This window comes from Engraulis encrasicolus, chromosome 13 (genome assembly GCF_034702125.1).
Source record: "Engraulis encrasicolus isolate BLACKSEA-1 chromosome 13, IST_EnEncr_1.0, whole genome shotgun sequence".
NCBI classification, from domain to species: Eukaryota; Metazoa; Chordata; class Actinopteri; order Clupeiformes; family Engraulidae; genus Engraulis; species Engraulis encrasicolus.
Window position 1 is genome coordinate 46,829,018 of NC_085869.1, and position 13,024 is coordinate 46,842,041.

At 43.9% G+C, this 13,024-nt stretch overlaps 1 protein-coding gene across 1 annotated transcript in view; it reads right to left on the minus strand.

The window, feature by feature from the left end:
- Nucleotides 1-3,214: 3,214 nt before the first annotated feature.
- csrnp3 (cysteine-serine-rich nuclear protein 3) overlaps nt 3,215-13,024 on the minus strand; it is a 61,429-nt gene continuing 51,619 nt past the window's right edge. The window contains exons 4-6 of the mRNA XM_063214071.1: nt 11,988-12,247; nt 7,751-8,047; nt 3,215-5,125 (exon numbers count right to left, since the gene is read on the minus strand). Of these exons, the coding sequence (XP_063070141.1) occupies nt 3,659-5,125; nt 7,751-8,047; nt 11,988-12,247 (2,024 nt within the window). The 3' untranslated portion in view covers nt 3,215-3,658. The remainder of the gene's footprint in view (nt 5,126-7,750; nt 8,048-11,987; nt 12,248-13,024) is intronic.

The following is a 13,024-nucleotide window of genomic DNA, read 5'->3' on the forward strand; positions in this document are numbered from 1 at the left end:
TTCTTTTTCTGAATTACTTTCGGAGTTCACAAAGTTCCGGTAGTGTTCATCTTAAGCGGAGGAGACAGAAATCTGTTCTGGACCCTCTGCTATGAGCCCTTGTCATGTCACCCACATTCTGGTTTATTTTCATTGGATGGTGGAGCGTATTGACATATTTATTTATCTTAAACTGATTATCCACCACATTGGTGCACTCAGCAGTGTTCAGTCAATCACTGACATACAATAATGAGAGTGCTGTGAGAGGGCGAAATGTGACATCTGGCATGCATGCCTTTTGCCGTTTTACTTTGTGGATTACATTCAGCAAACGTGCACGAGGTCCTCTGATTGAACCTGACGCCTGTCACCACCGACACCCTGCTGACCCCGGTAGCACATGGTGACTGACAGATGTGATGCAATCATAACACGACTTGGGAGCGAAAAATAACACCAAATGGCATGAACAACTCAACATCTGCTTCTGAAGGCCTACTGGTGAGGATACTGCAGTCATGCAGACAATAAACATAACGGAGAGATGATGAATAATCACTATCATCTGTGTCCTGCAAATGGTGGGAGAAAATGACAGTGATTTTCTTAGTCAAATCTTCCATTTATTTAGGCACGAGGTGAAGTTTTCCGACTGGAATGATAAACGGAGCGAGTGAGCTGACTCCTCAGGCCATTGTCATATGATCTACTCCGTTTGTAAGTGTTTCTTGCAATCGATACAGCCTCCAGTTACTGCCACTCTGGCAGACAGTGCTGTAATAGTGTGTCAATACCTCTGACAGCTGACAGTGCAGCCCTTTCATGTGCTCCTCTGCAGTTTCTATATTTGGTCAGCAGAGGGGGCTGTGGCCAATGTCTTCATTCATCCACAGTGACTGTTCTGGAAACCCATGGAACAGCCATCAGCCTTGATCACTAGGTGGACCATGATTCATGAATAATTCAAATATGGGATTGAGGTTGTCTTCTTCTAGCAAATACATTGTTTTATGTAATATAATGTAAATTAGTTTGGTGACAATGGTGATCTGTTGTCATAACTTGAATTATTTAGTACATGTTTAATCGATGTGTTCAATACCGGTATGCTATAATTTAATAACCAATGCTGCATCAGATGTCTACTTAAAGATGACAGTGAAAAACAAAATATGGGTGTGTCAACATAATCATTGTGTAGAAATATCCAAATCCAAAGCATTCATTCGCATCATCACAGACAAGTGACCCCATTTTTAAGAAAGAACTTATTTTTTTAATTCAATTACATACAGTTTCGGTAAACCACAATAAATACACATTTCATTGGATCATTCATAATAAATACCAAAAAACAAACAAACAAACGAACAAACAAACACAGCAGAGAGTTTTACTAAAACTTAGATTACAATGTCAAATGAGTGGAGCCTGTGCTAGTAGGCTTTGGCACTAGAAGCAAACCCCAGGCACTGTGCGCCCGATAGATAGCTATACAATATCATACACTCAAACACTGCTGCTGCTGCTGCAGAGGCAATGGGACAGCCTGGAGTAACACATAGAAGATCCAGTCAAGTGGCAAAACGAACAACAGCAAAGACTCAGAAGAAAGCGACAGAAAAGAATGGAAATTTTTAAAAAGAAGGAAAGCAAGGCATTGTTTCTTTGTGTGCTACTGTACCGCGCGGCCAAGGCAATTGTCTATTAGATAATACCAAAGAAAAAAAGACAGATAGTAAAGGAACATATCCATATTTCCCTTTTTTGAATGCAGAAGAACAACACCTTACTATGATATGGTGAGAGATGTAAACTTAGTTGTAAATACTTTCTTTTTTTTCTTTGAAAAGAAAGTAAGCCACTATTTCCAGATTGATAGATCCTGTATAGGTACACTGTTTTAGAAGGAGAGGCCCTTGTGTGTCTGTGTGTGTAGGTTGTTTTTTGCAATGGAGTGATGGGCCAGGGGGAGTGCATGATTGTCCAGTCTTGAGAACCTATCAAGAGACTATTTTGTGTGTACACTGAGTGCTGCTGTGACTGCTGCTGCTGCTGCTGCTAGCGGGGAGAGGAGAAGGGAGGATGGGAGAGGAGAGGAGAGGAGAAGAGAGGATGGGAGAGGAGAGGAGAGGAGAGGATGGGAGAGGAGAGGATGGGATGGGATAGGATAGGATGGGGGAGATTAAAGGAGATGAGATGCATAGTGAACACATTCACTTTCCACAGCGCACAGATGCTGTGAGGAGACTGCACCAGTGACCTCAAATGCCTTTTTGTTGCACGGCCATATGCTCTATCCCCCCAAACGCCCCACCCACCCCCAAACCCCCTGACCATGCATGCTATTGCACTTCATGTTCTAATTAGCCTTCATATAAACCTTTTCTCTGTCTTTAACAAGACCTGTCAGTCAACTGTGAAATATACTGTACTTTTAAATACTGGATATGATATCAATATTTTTTTATGTCAAAATTAGTTTCAATATAATTTCACTTACTGTAGTGTGCATTTCTTATTTGTAGCCTAGTCTAGCTTTTCTTTCTAATCTAAACCACCCACCTTCCTTCCTTCATGTTCTGCGAGTTCTTTGTTCATTCAAATATAATAATTTGCTTCACAGTCTCTCTGCTATTACAATACTGTTACATTGTTTGAACTGACACACAAGGTTAAGCTAGACGTGTTTCAAAGTGCCTTGGAAAGCAAAGGATATCCCTGTATACACCATCAAGTATTTCAGCGTTGTTGCTCTCATCTGTTCAACCTCACTGTTCTGTAAGTATAGTGCTTTTTTTTTTAGTTCGCAACAGCATAAAAACAAGCAACACAAATCGATGGCACAAAGAAAAATGGAATAAAACGAAGTCACACTTTGATCAAACCCTCCGATATGTTCTGTAATGGCATCCACGTGATGTCCCCAATCCCAACCCCATCGAAAGTGCAATCTATGGTTCATGAATGTACTCTTTTGTTTGTTTGTTGGTTAGTGTTTGGTATGTTCAGTACCACAAGGCGGCCATGTTACATCTGTTTTTAGAGCTTAGATTCATGCTCCTCAATTAAGACTAAGAAGGTTTTAAAGCATGATTTACATATGTAGCGGAATGATGTTTTAAAACAGTACATTGATGCAGTTTCTTACAAAAAACCCCATCATTTTGCAACAAAATGAAAGCTAAAAAAAAGTACATGCTTTATCAAAACAATTATAATTATACACATATTTCAGACTTTTTTTTAAAACTGCGACAATCTTTTTTTCTTCTTTTTTTTGCACGGTTGACACAGACATAGAAAAGTTCTACCCACAATATTAGCCGAAAACTAGAACTTTTACTTCTGAAATTACAAGTTACATTGCACAGGCCTAAAGCTTACATTTTTTTTCCTTCACCACTTTCATGTCATATGTCATGTCTTAGTGGGTCATTGAAAAAAAGTCCATCCATTTCCATATTTAAAGACCCACTCCCTCACCCATCACATAACACGGGCAAGAAAAAGTGTTTCAACCCCAAAATACCAATGTGCAAGTTATTTGCTCGTTACTTGTTGAACAAGTGGAAACGAACGTTCATCATCAATGTCTTGACATCCCTATGAAGTGAAAAGTCCATCAGGGCAGTTCCAGCATGGAGCTCCAGGGCTGATCCACAGCTCCATCCCCCTAGACAGGAGTGACCTCCTGCAGGCTCTCCAGGAGCGGAGGCCCCTTGGTGGGGTCTGGAACCAGCACCGGTACCTCGGGCATACTGTGTACCCCCTCAGCACCCAACGCCTCTGGCCCAAAGCAGTTGCCATTGGTGGCATAGTGCTCATGTCCATTATTATTGTTCAGGTAGTTCTGGAACTCAATCTGCATGAGACTGTTCTGTCCTGGCTGCTCTGCAAACCCCAGTTTGGCAGGCAGGGCGGCTTTGTCCTGCTCTGAGGTGAGGCAGGAAATGACAGGAGAAGAAGAAGAAGGAGAAGGAGACGAAGGCGTACCATTGGTCAGCATGGTGTAGTGGCAGGTGTTGTTATTTGTGGAGGAGAACTGGTCGTCTGTTGACTGCTGCATGTAGTCTGTGTACTGCTGCACAGGAGCCAGGCCAAATGGACCCACCTGTGGAACCACCACCCCGTTGCCATTGGTGATCATGGCTCCATTCCTATCGTGGAACACTTGTGAAGTTTCTTGGAATGTCTCCTGATTGGCTGGAGCTGTGGTTGTCGTGGTAGCGTTCTTCAGCTGGTAGTACTCTGGAGGGGGACCCATGAAGACGCCGTTGCCATTGGTGTGACAGTCCTGTGCTCCTCCTACGCCATTGGTGTAGCACAGAGACTCTGGGTTCGTCCCAGGAGCAGAGGGGTTGCAGTTAGTGTCAACACTAGCGTCATAACTATCATTACCATTGCTGATGTTGGAATTGAGGGTGGTAGTAGTAGTGGCGGTGGTGTTATTGGTGGTGGCAGAGCTGGAGATGGTAGCGGAGGTGGTGGTGGTGGGAGGATTGGTCGTGTTGCCATTGATCAGCCTGCGTGGGAAGTTCTCCTGATTCTCCTCCTCCACCTCCTCTTCCTCCTCCTCTTCCTCCTCCTCATCTTCATCATCGTCCTCTTCGTCCTCCGAGTCACTGGCAGCCAGGCTCTGAGTGCTGGAGTCCGACAGCCCGCTGCACAAACTGCTGTTCTCCTCCGACTCTTCGTCATCCTCCTCATCTTCCTCGTTCTCTTCCTCCTCATCGTCTTCCTCGTCCTCCTCGTCTTCCTCGTCCTCCTCCTCTTCTTCGTCATCCTCCTCCAGCCCTTCGTCCATCTCCTCGGCCGTCTGCAGGTGCATGATGGCCGTCTGCTGGACCGAGTCGGGCAGGGAGAACTCCAGGCCGTGAGGAGACGCCTGTGGGGTCTGGGCTAGCGGCCCGCCACCACAGTGTCCATTGGTGCCGTCTCCGTGGAAACCGTTGCCTGTGGCGACCTGCTGCTGTTGCTGGGCGACTGCCTGTTGTTGTTGTTCGCGGCTCTTCTCCAGCTCCAGCTTCATGATGGTGTGCAGGAAGTGGGTGCGCACACGGATGGGGTTGAACTCGATGCGGCCGGTGGAGTTGCTGCAGCCCTCCTTGGAGCAGCCGCACGGGAAGGACATGCGGTCCACCTGCACAGAACACAAACACAATTAAAACCCCTTAAGACACGACCCCTGTTACAAATAAACTGTTACCAGTTCATAATGCAATACAACTTTTATTTTCAAGGGACCTAGTGACGGTGAGGTCTGTTGTAAAGGTGGCCGCCATCAATATAGGCCTAAAGTGCAGGAGGAAATCCTGGTTCGTGTTCATAGTGAAGTGGTCCCTCAAATGAAAAATATTTCCCACCCCAACTCTACGTACTTAAAGTGAAAACTTGCAGACAGCAGTTTTAAGTGAGCATGGGTGAAAACCTACAGTACATCCAATGGAAACATAATAACCATTGTATTGTACCCTAGGGCACACAAGAACACAAGGTAAGGTAAACCTTGAGATAGGAACACAGAACATCTATTTGCAATTATAGCTTTGTGAATCCCGATGTGATTCTTGCCTTTATTGCCATGGAGGAACACATACCTACAGTATAGTACAAATAGCGCCACACAAGATAAGGTACACCTTGAGATAAGGTACAAGGAACATCTATTTGTTGCTGTGGCTTTGTGAGTCCAGCTGCAGTTCTAGACTGGGGCTCCCTGCACTTTTATTTAAAAACTAAATTGCCACTGCACAGCAAACTCTCTGGCAACACACAACCGCAGCACTTTAAAAGGAGAACTTCAGTGTGAATCGATCAATAGCCCTGCTGTTTGAGGTCACTGAGTGCTGATGCTGGTGGGGAAAAAGAACAGGAGACCATAATACTGTGTAGCATTGTAAAACGGTAGGAAACATTGAATAGACTGGTGGAGAGATAATGAACTGGTGCATAACAAAGCTGAACAGGCCAGAGAAAATAACCATGCGCTAGCCTACTACAGTATGCTACAGTAGCTGATACTGCTGCCTAACACTTTGGTTCACTCAGTTATATGAGGCAAGATGTGCCGATATTAGGAAGGCCCCAAAATTCTTGAAAGATCCACCACCAGTATCCACAGCAGTTTCTCCGAAGGGCTTTTTTTCTCTACCTTTACGCTCAGACTTTTTCTCTCTCTTTCTGTCTTTCCCACACACACGCACACACATTTTCTTAATGCCTCGGGACAATAGCTAACAACATCTTTCCCTTGAACTCAAAATAATTGTCATTTTGAGTGCTATTATAATTTCTTTATCTTTTGAGGAGAAAAACACAAAGTATTTTGCTTGGTTATTCTCCTATAATGAGAGTAATAAAATAAATAATGAATCATGAATGATTATTTGTCCATTGTTAGACCACTCTTCTTCTCTACTTACAACATACTGAGCTCAAACAAAAGAGATTTATTCACACCGAACCTTTCCTTCAACATAGAAAAACATGGAAAAGAGCATCAAACACTATGCTAATGTAAGCAAGGTCACACCTCAAGATAACCACCGACAAACTGATATAAAACTGAAATAATAAGACTAGAGATGTGAGAAAATAACATCCATTCATACACTGGGAGACACAACAAAGTAAGAAGCAAATACCACATGGCTTAGTGCAGTAAACTTACAATACAGTCTACTTCAAAGTTACCCTACATTCAGAAGTTCTCTTCACTGATTAAGTTTTACACTCATGAATACTGTAGGCGTAACCACCTGTTTCTACCCATCCACAAGTGCCCAAGGTACTCTGGAAATGTGCATGCACAGGCAAAATTTGCATTAATTATATGCCTTTTCTGGTGGTGGTGGTGGTGGTGGTGGTGTGTGTGTGTGTGTGTGTGTGTGTGAGAGAGAGAGAGAGAGAGAGAGAGAGAGAGAGAGAGAGAGAGAGAGAGAGAGAGAGAGAGAGAGAGAGAGAGAGAGAGAGAGAGAGAGAGAGAGAGAGAGAGAGAGAGAGAGAGAGAGAGAGAGAGAAAGAGAGAGTGTCTATGTGTTCAAGCGTTTGTGGATATGTGTACTTAGTGCATAAGAAGTCAGAGAAATATGTGTGCCCACTTGCAGCAAGTGTGTACCTGGCACGATTATCACCATGAAACACAATTGCAGTCATCAAAGTAATGCACATGGTGAAAAGACATAATGGGTTCTCTTTGACATTGACATTGATAAATGGTAAAAAGGACTGTATTACAGCCCATACAGTAGGTGGCATACTGTAGGCCTATCCAGCTATGCTGTCCATGTCATGCTGGTCACAGTGAAAGTGAAGCACACTTTGACAACAAAGCAACACTCAATAACTTTGAGATTGAGACTCTGTTTAGATGTATATGGATATTTTTTAAACACATTGGTTTTGGCCTCATTGGCCACCCCTGCTCAAAAACTTTGAGATTGTACTCTGCTGTTAGGGTGTCAGACTTGTAGCCCAAAGGTTGCCAGTTTGACTCCCGACCCGCCCGGTTGGTGGGGGGAGTAATCAACCAGTGCTCTCCCCCATACTCCTCCATGACTGAGGTACCCTAAGCATAGTACCCTCCCACCGCACTGCTCCCTAGGGGTGCCATTGAGGGCTGCCCCCTTGCACGGGTGAGGCATAAATGCAATTTCGCTGTGTGCAGTGTGCAGTGTTCACTTGTGTGCTGTGGATTGCTGTGTCACAATCACAATGGGAGTTGGAATTTCCCAATGGACTTTCACTTCACTTTGCTATGTTTTACCTGGCACTTGATGCCCGCCATGCTGCAGGCGCAGGTCTCCGGGTCGCAGAAGACCCTGCAGTCACAGCCGCAGTCCTCGCGAGAGATGCGGATGGCGCGCAGCTCGTGCTTCTCCTCCACGTCCAGCTTGCGCACGCCCGAGGAGCGCAGCAGCGCGCGGCGCTTCCTGGTGGTCAGCGGCTGCAGGAAGAAGTACTCGTCCACCTCTGTGTTGTCCAGGTCCAGCTCGTCCTCCGAGATGTCGTCCAGGGTCAGCGTGTCGGCCTCCTCTGACTCTATGGCGCCGTTCTTGGTCAGCTGGGCAAGACAAAAGTAACAAATAACAGTTTTCAGAATTCAAGTAGCTGTTTCCCAAAAACACAGTTGTTAGCCAGCTAACATCGTGGGTAGTTGTCAATGGGATATTGCATCGAAGAAGACGACGTTGCAAACGTCGTTAGCAACTATAGTTCAGAGAAATGGACCCCAGCATTTTTGTAGCTGTATGTCTGAGTTAAGATAAAAATCTGACGATATGTCATCAAGGATCAGCATGTTTGCCTTCTCAGATTCAATAGCTCTGTTCTTAGTCAGCTGAACAAGAGAAAAATAAATAACAGTTGAGTATTTTAGTGGCAATATGTTTGAGAAGATTTTCACTCATCCATTTTCATTCAAAGAGTTTAGCTAACTGACAAATATCGTCCAGGGTCTCGGTGTTGGCCTCCTCAAATTTGAAAGTGCTGTTCTTAGTAATCTGGACAAATGATAAAACAAAACATACCATTCTCAAAAAAAAATGACAGTGTCCAAAACTATAAACTGCATGAAACTGTAGTGTTTTGCAGTTTTTGGATGCATTCTTTGCACTAATTGCTACTTAGACTCCACTGTGCTGTTCTTAGTCAGCTGGACAAAGAAAAATAAAACAGTTCAGAAATGTATCTGCATGTCTGTGAAGACTCACATTAATCAATTTTATTCAAAGAGTTGAGCATAAGAGTTTAACTGACAAAGTCTCTTGGATGAAAAGTGAAATGTCTTCAAACTCAGAGAGGAAGGTTCAGTTGTGTTCAGGGTGACACTGTGTCCTACCAAAACAACATCAGAATGAGATGAATCATCACATATGCTCTACATACGCTACATACGTCTTTAACGAAACATGAATCATTAGCAAGTGGATAGAATCAGACTAGGGATGCAAACGATCTTTAATCGATCAATCAATGCATTAATCGATTAAAAAGCCTTAATCACAATTAATTGACGATTCAACTGACAAGAGATCCAGGTGAAATGGGCATGTGAAGAGTGTGTGTGAAGAGGGGTGTGAATAGTGGGAATATTAAAATCACCATTGTATTAAAGAATTGAAATAGAATTCATTTAAATGTGGTATTTTATCTAAATTTTTAATTAAAATGTTTAGATTTAGTACACTGAGATTTCGGGGGGAAAACGCCGCTTATCAATTAATAGTAAGTCGATCGATAAGGCTATCAACTAATGATTAATGAATTAATCGATAATTTGCATCTCTAAATCAGACCAAATCATTCAACCGACAATCTTCAACACAGCCCACCCCTCCCATCGGAAAGCTGTGCTCAATTAGGCAGGTCCAGACCCTGTGTAGGAAATTAGTGTACAGGGGGTTGGTAAGTCGACAGTGGGGGACAAAGGGGTAGGTTGTCCTGGGCGTAGGGATAGAGGTGGGGGCCAGAATTGGGTCCTCATTACATTGCATGTATTGAATGGAGGGGCTTCGTCCCGGGCCCGGCTAAAGCTATCAGTGACCCCCGTACAAGGGCATGGTAAGACTAGGCTGGATGGGAGGAGGAAGGATGAAGGAGGAGGAAGAAGGGAGGGAGGGGGAAAAATGACACAGGAACTTAAGAGGATCAAACGCAGTCAGGTGGGTGAACTTAAGCCCCTGCTCTGGAAAGAGAGCATGTCTGACAAGTTCTTCCTCTTCAAAAAAAAGGAAGTCCAATGATGTTTAAAAATATGTCACTTTGACTTTGGACTTGGGAGAACTTCTGCCAACAACCCCTGACTGAGCTTGTGCCATTCCAACCGCACCTTTTTAACAGGAAAATCCCGGCGTTGGCCTTGTACCCACAAATCGCACTACAAAGAAGCAGGAAGAAGGAAAGCGCTTCCCCTCATCAAACCCTACGGGGAAAGCCATCACCTACTCTGCATAATTGAAGTTGCCGTGTGAATTATTTAATGGCAATGAGTTAAACATCAAAAGCGTTATGGAATATCCATGCGGCAAGCACCCACCTCGGCTTCCCTGATGAGTCACGCTTCTGACTTCTAATGGAAAGCCAGCGAGGACATAACTCAGAGGGCTAATGCTGATATACACTTGAGCTCTCTTGAAACAATTGCCACTGAGAATCGAGGGCCGTTTTCAACATGCTTTTCCTTGGGTGTTGAGGGATTGGAAATGAATCACTCCGTAGATTGGCAAGGCAAGACCAACTATGAACGATATAATTAAAGAGGAGGAAGAAGGTGCTGTAGCCTTCAAAAAAAAAAATATGCGGAAAAATAACATGATGGTTTGACGTCAGCTCCTGAATGCGGTAAAGAAATCACCATAAGTCACTCTGCACAATACAGCATGGCTGTGTTTTTGGGTGAATTTTGTGAATGTAAGAAACTGACGAAGCAGATGTTTGGCAAAATGTGTCCGTAAACGAGTCATCTCTGAAGACGGATTTACTCCCGAAACGTAACAAAAAATGTAAATAAGAGGGAGCAGAAACATCCTGGTTGAGGCTGACTTTTTATCTGGTTATTTGGCTGTCCTGCTCCCAGGTTAGACATTTGGATGTGCAGGCTTTAACGGGACACTGTGTGAGATTTTTAGTTGTTTATTTCCAGAATTCATGCTGCCCATTCACTAATGTTACCTTTTTCATGAATACTTAACACCACCATCAAATGCTAAGTATTCATTATGACTGGAAAAATTACACTTTTCATACATGAAAAGGGGGATCTTCTCCATGGTCCGACATTTTGAATTTCCAAAAATAGCCATTTTTAGCTGCAAAAATGACTCTACTTGGACCATACTAGAAAATATATGTTTATTACTTAGTAAACTTTCATGTAAATATCAAATTTGACGATAGCCAACCCAGTTTCAATGAGCAGCATAGTTGCAGTACCTTTTTTGACCATTTCCTGCACAGTGTCCCTTTAACTTACTCCGTCAACAAGTATAAAAGAGCAAGTATAAAACAATGAAAGTGTAAATAATGTAAACAAATGAGGATTTCTGATCCATGAAGACAGATTTTACATTTTCTTTCCATTTGCTTTCCAGGTGACATCAAGTAAAATTCCATTTCAATTGACATTTTATTCATGCCCTCTTCATCAGAACAAACCACTGATTTATATTAGATAGGAAGCAGAATTTATGTATGGGAGATATTCTTTATTTGTTAAAATGTAAATGAAAAGGTAATTGCATGTGATCTTCTCAATTACGCCAGGGCCCCATGTGTAATCTCCTCAATTACACACACACAAACACGCACGCACTAACGCACGCACGCATGGACGCACACATCCAGACACACACACACACACCACCAGACTCTCTCTCTTGTGGGAATTGAGCTTCTGTTTCATAAGGTACCTCCCAACATTGACACCTCCCACCGTGCACACACAGACACACCGACACACACCGACACACCGACACACACACACACACACAGACAGACAGACAGATAGACAGACAGACACACACACACACACACACACACACACACAGCTTGAGGGAATTTAGTGTTTTTTCCTTCAGATGGATCCACCATCATACATGCATGTTCACAAAAAGACCCCCCCCCCCCTCACACACACACACATACAAACACATTCTTTTCACTTGCAGCTCTTCTCATCCCTCTCTTTCTCTCTCACTCTCTCTCTCTCTCTCTCCCTCCACCTGACTAACTCTCATGATACATGAGACCCCCCACCCTCCCCACCTCACACACACCCACCCACCCCTCCCACCCAGTGAGAAAAGTCTACTTTTTTGAAGTGGGTATACTGTATATTTGAGCATTTTTTAAGTGGGTATACTGTATATATTTGTGCTATTCAAAACAATGGATCAATCAATTTTAAGTGGGTATACTGAAATCCCTGAAATTTAGAAGTGGGTATACTCCGTATACCCGCGTTCTACGTAGACTACACCACCCCTCCCACCCCTATAACTCACCCTCATCTTGAGTGAGTTGAGCTTCTCCTCCTTGAGGTGGTCGCGCAGCATGTCTCGGTGGATGCGCTCCTGCTCGCGGGCGAACTCGCCCAGCGTGTACTGCCGCACGCAGCTGTGCCTGCTGGACATGCCCAGCGTACTGCCCCCCTGGCTGGGCACGCTGGTGAAGCCCTGGCGCCGGCTGAAGTAGTACACCGTCACCGTCTCGAAGTGCACCCGCCGCACGCGCATGCGCTTCTCCCGCTTCAGGATGGAGGAGGCTGTGGGGAGGATGGATAGATAGATAGATAGATAGATAGATAGATAGATAGATAGATAGATAGATAGATAGATAGATAGATAGATAGATAGATAGATAGATAGATAGATAGATAGATAGATAGATAGATAGATAGATAGATGGGATATTTGTTATCCTTACGGAAAATTGCTATGTGCCATTTACAGTGCGTTTGATTCAGTTACAAAAAACTAAAAGGCAAAATAGACAAACCACCCCCCCAGGACAGAAAAGTGGATAGAATAGGATAAGAGGTGAGGAGGGACATAGAGAATGTGTCTGTGTGTGTGTCTGTGTGTGTGTGGGTATGGGGTAGAGAGTGTATGTGGGTAGGTGGGTGAGTTAGGATGGTGTGGGGTATGTATTTTGCATGTGAAGGAGTGTGTGTATGCGTGCTTATGTGCAAGTGTGTATTTACATGTGTATTTGTGCATGCGTGTGTGTGTGTGTTTATGTGTGTATACACATTTGTGGAAATTGCATGTGTGGGTGGAAGAAGAGAGGGGGAGAAAGGGAGCGAGAGAGAGAGAAAGAGAGAGAGAGAGAGAGAGAGAGAGAGAGAGAGAGAGAGAGAGAGAGAGAGAGAGAGAGAGAGATAAAGAGCGAGAGAGGAGGAAAGATTGGAGGACAGAGTGTAGGAAAAAGGAAAGAAAAATGAGAAGCAGCACACAGTTTCATTATTATTCATTCAGGTAATCATTTTTTTTCCCGCTCCCTCTCTCTCCCTCTCTCTCTCTCTTTCTCCAGCTCGTCTTCT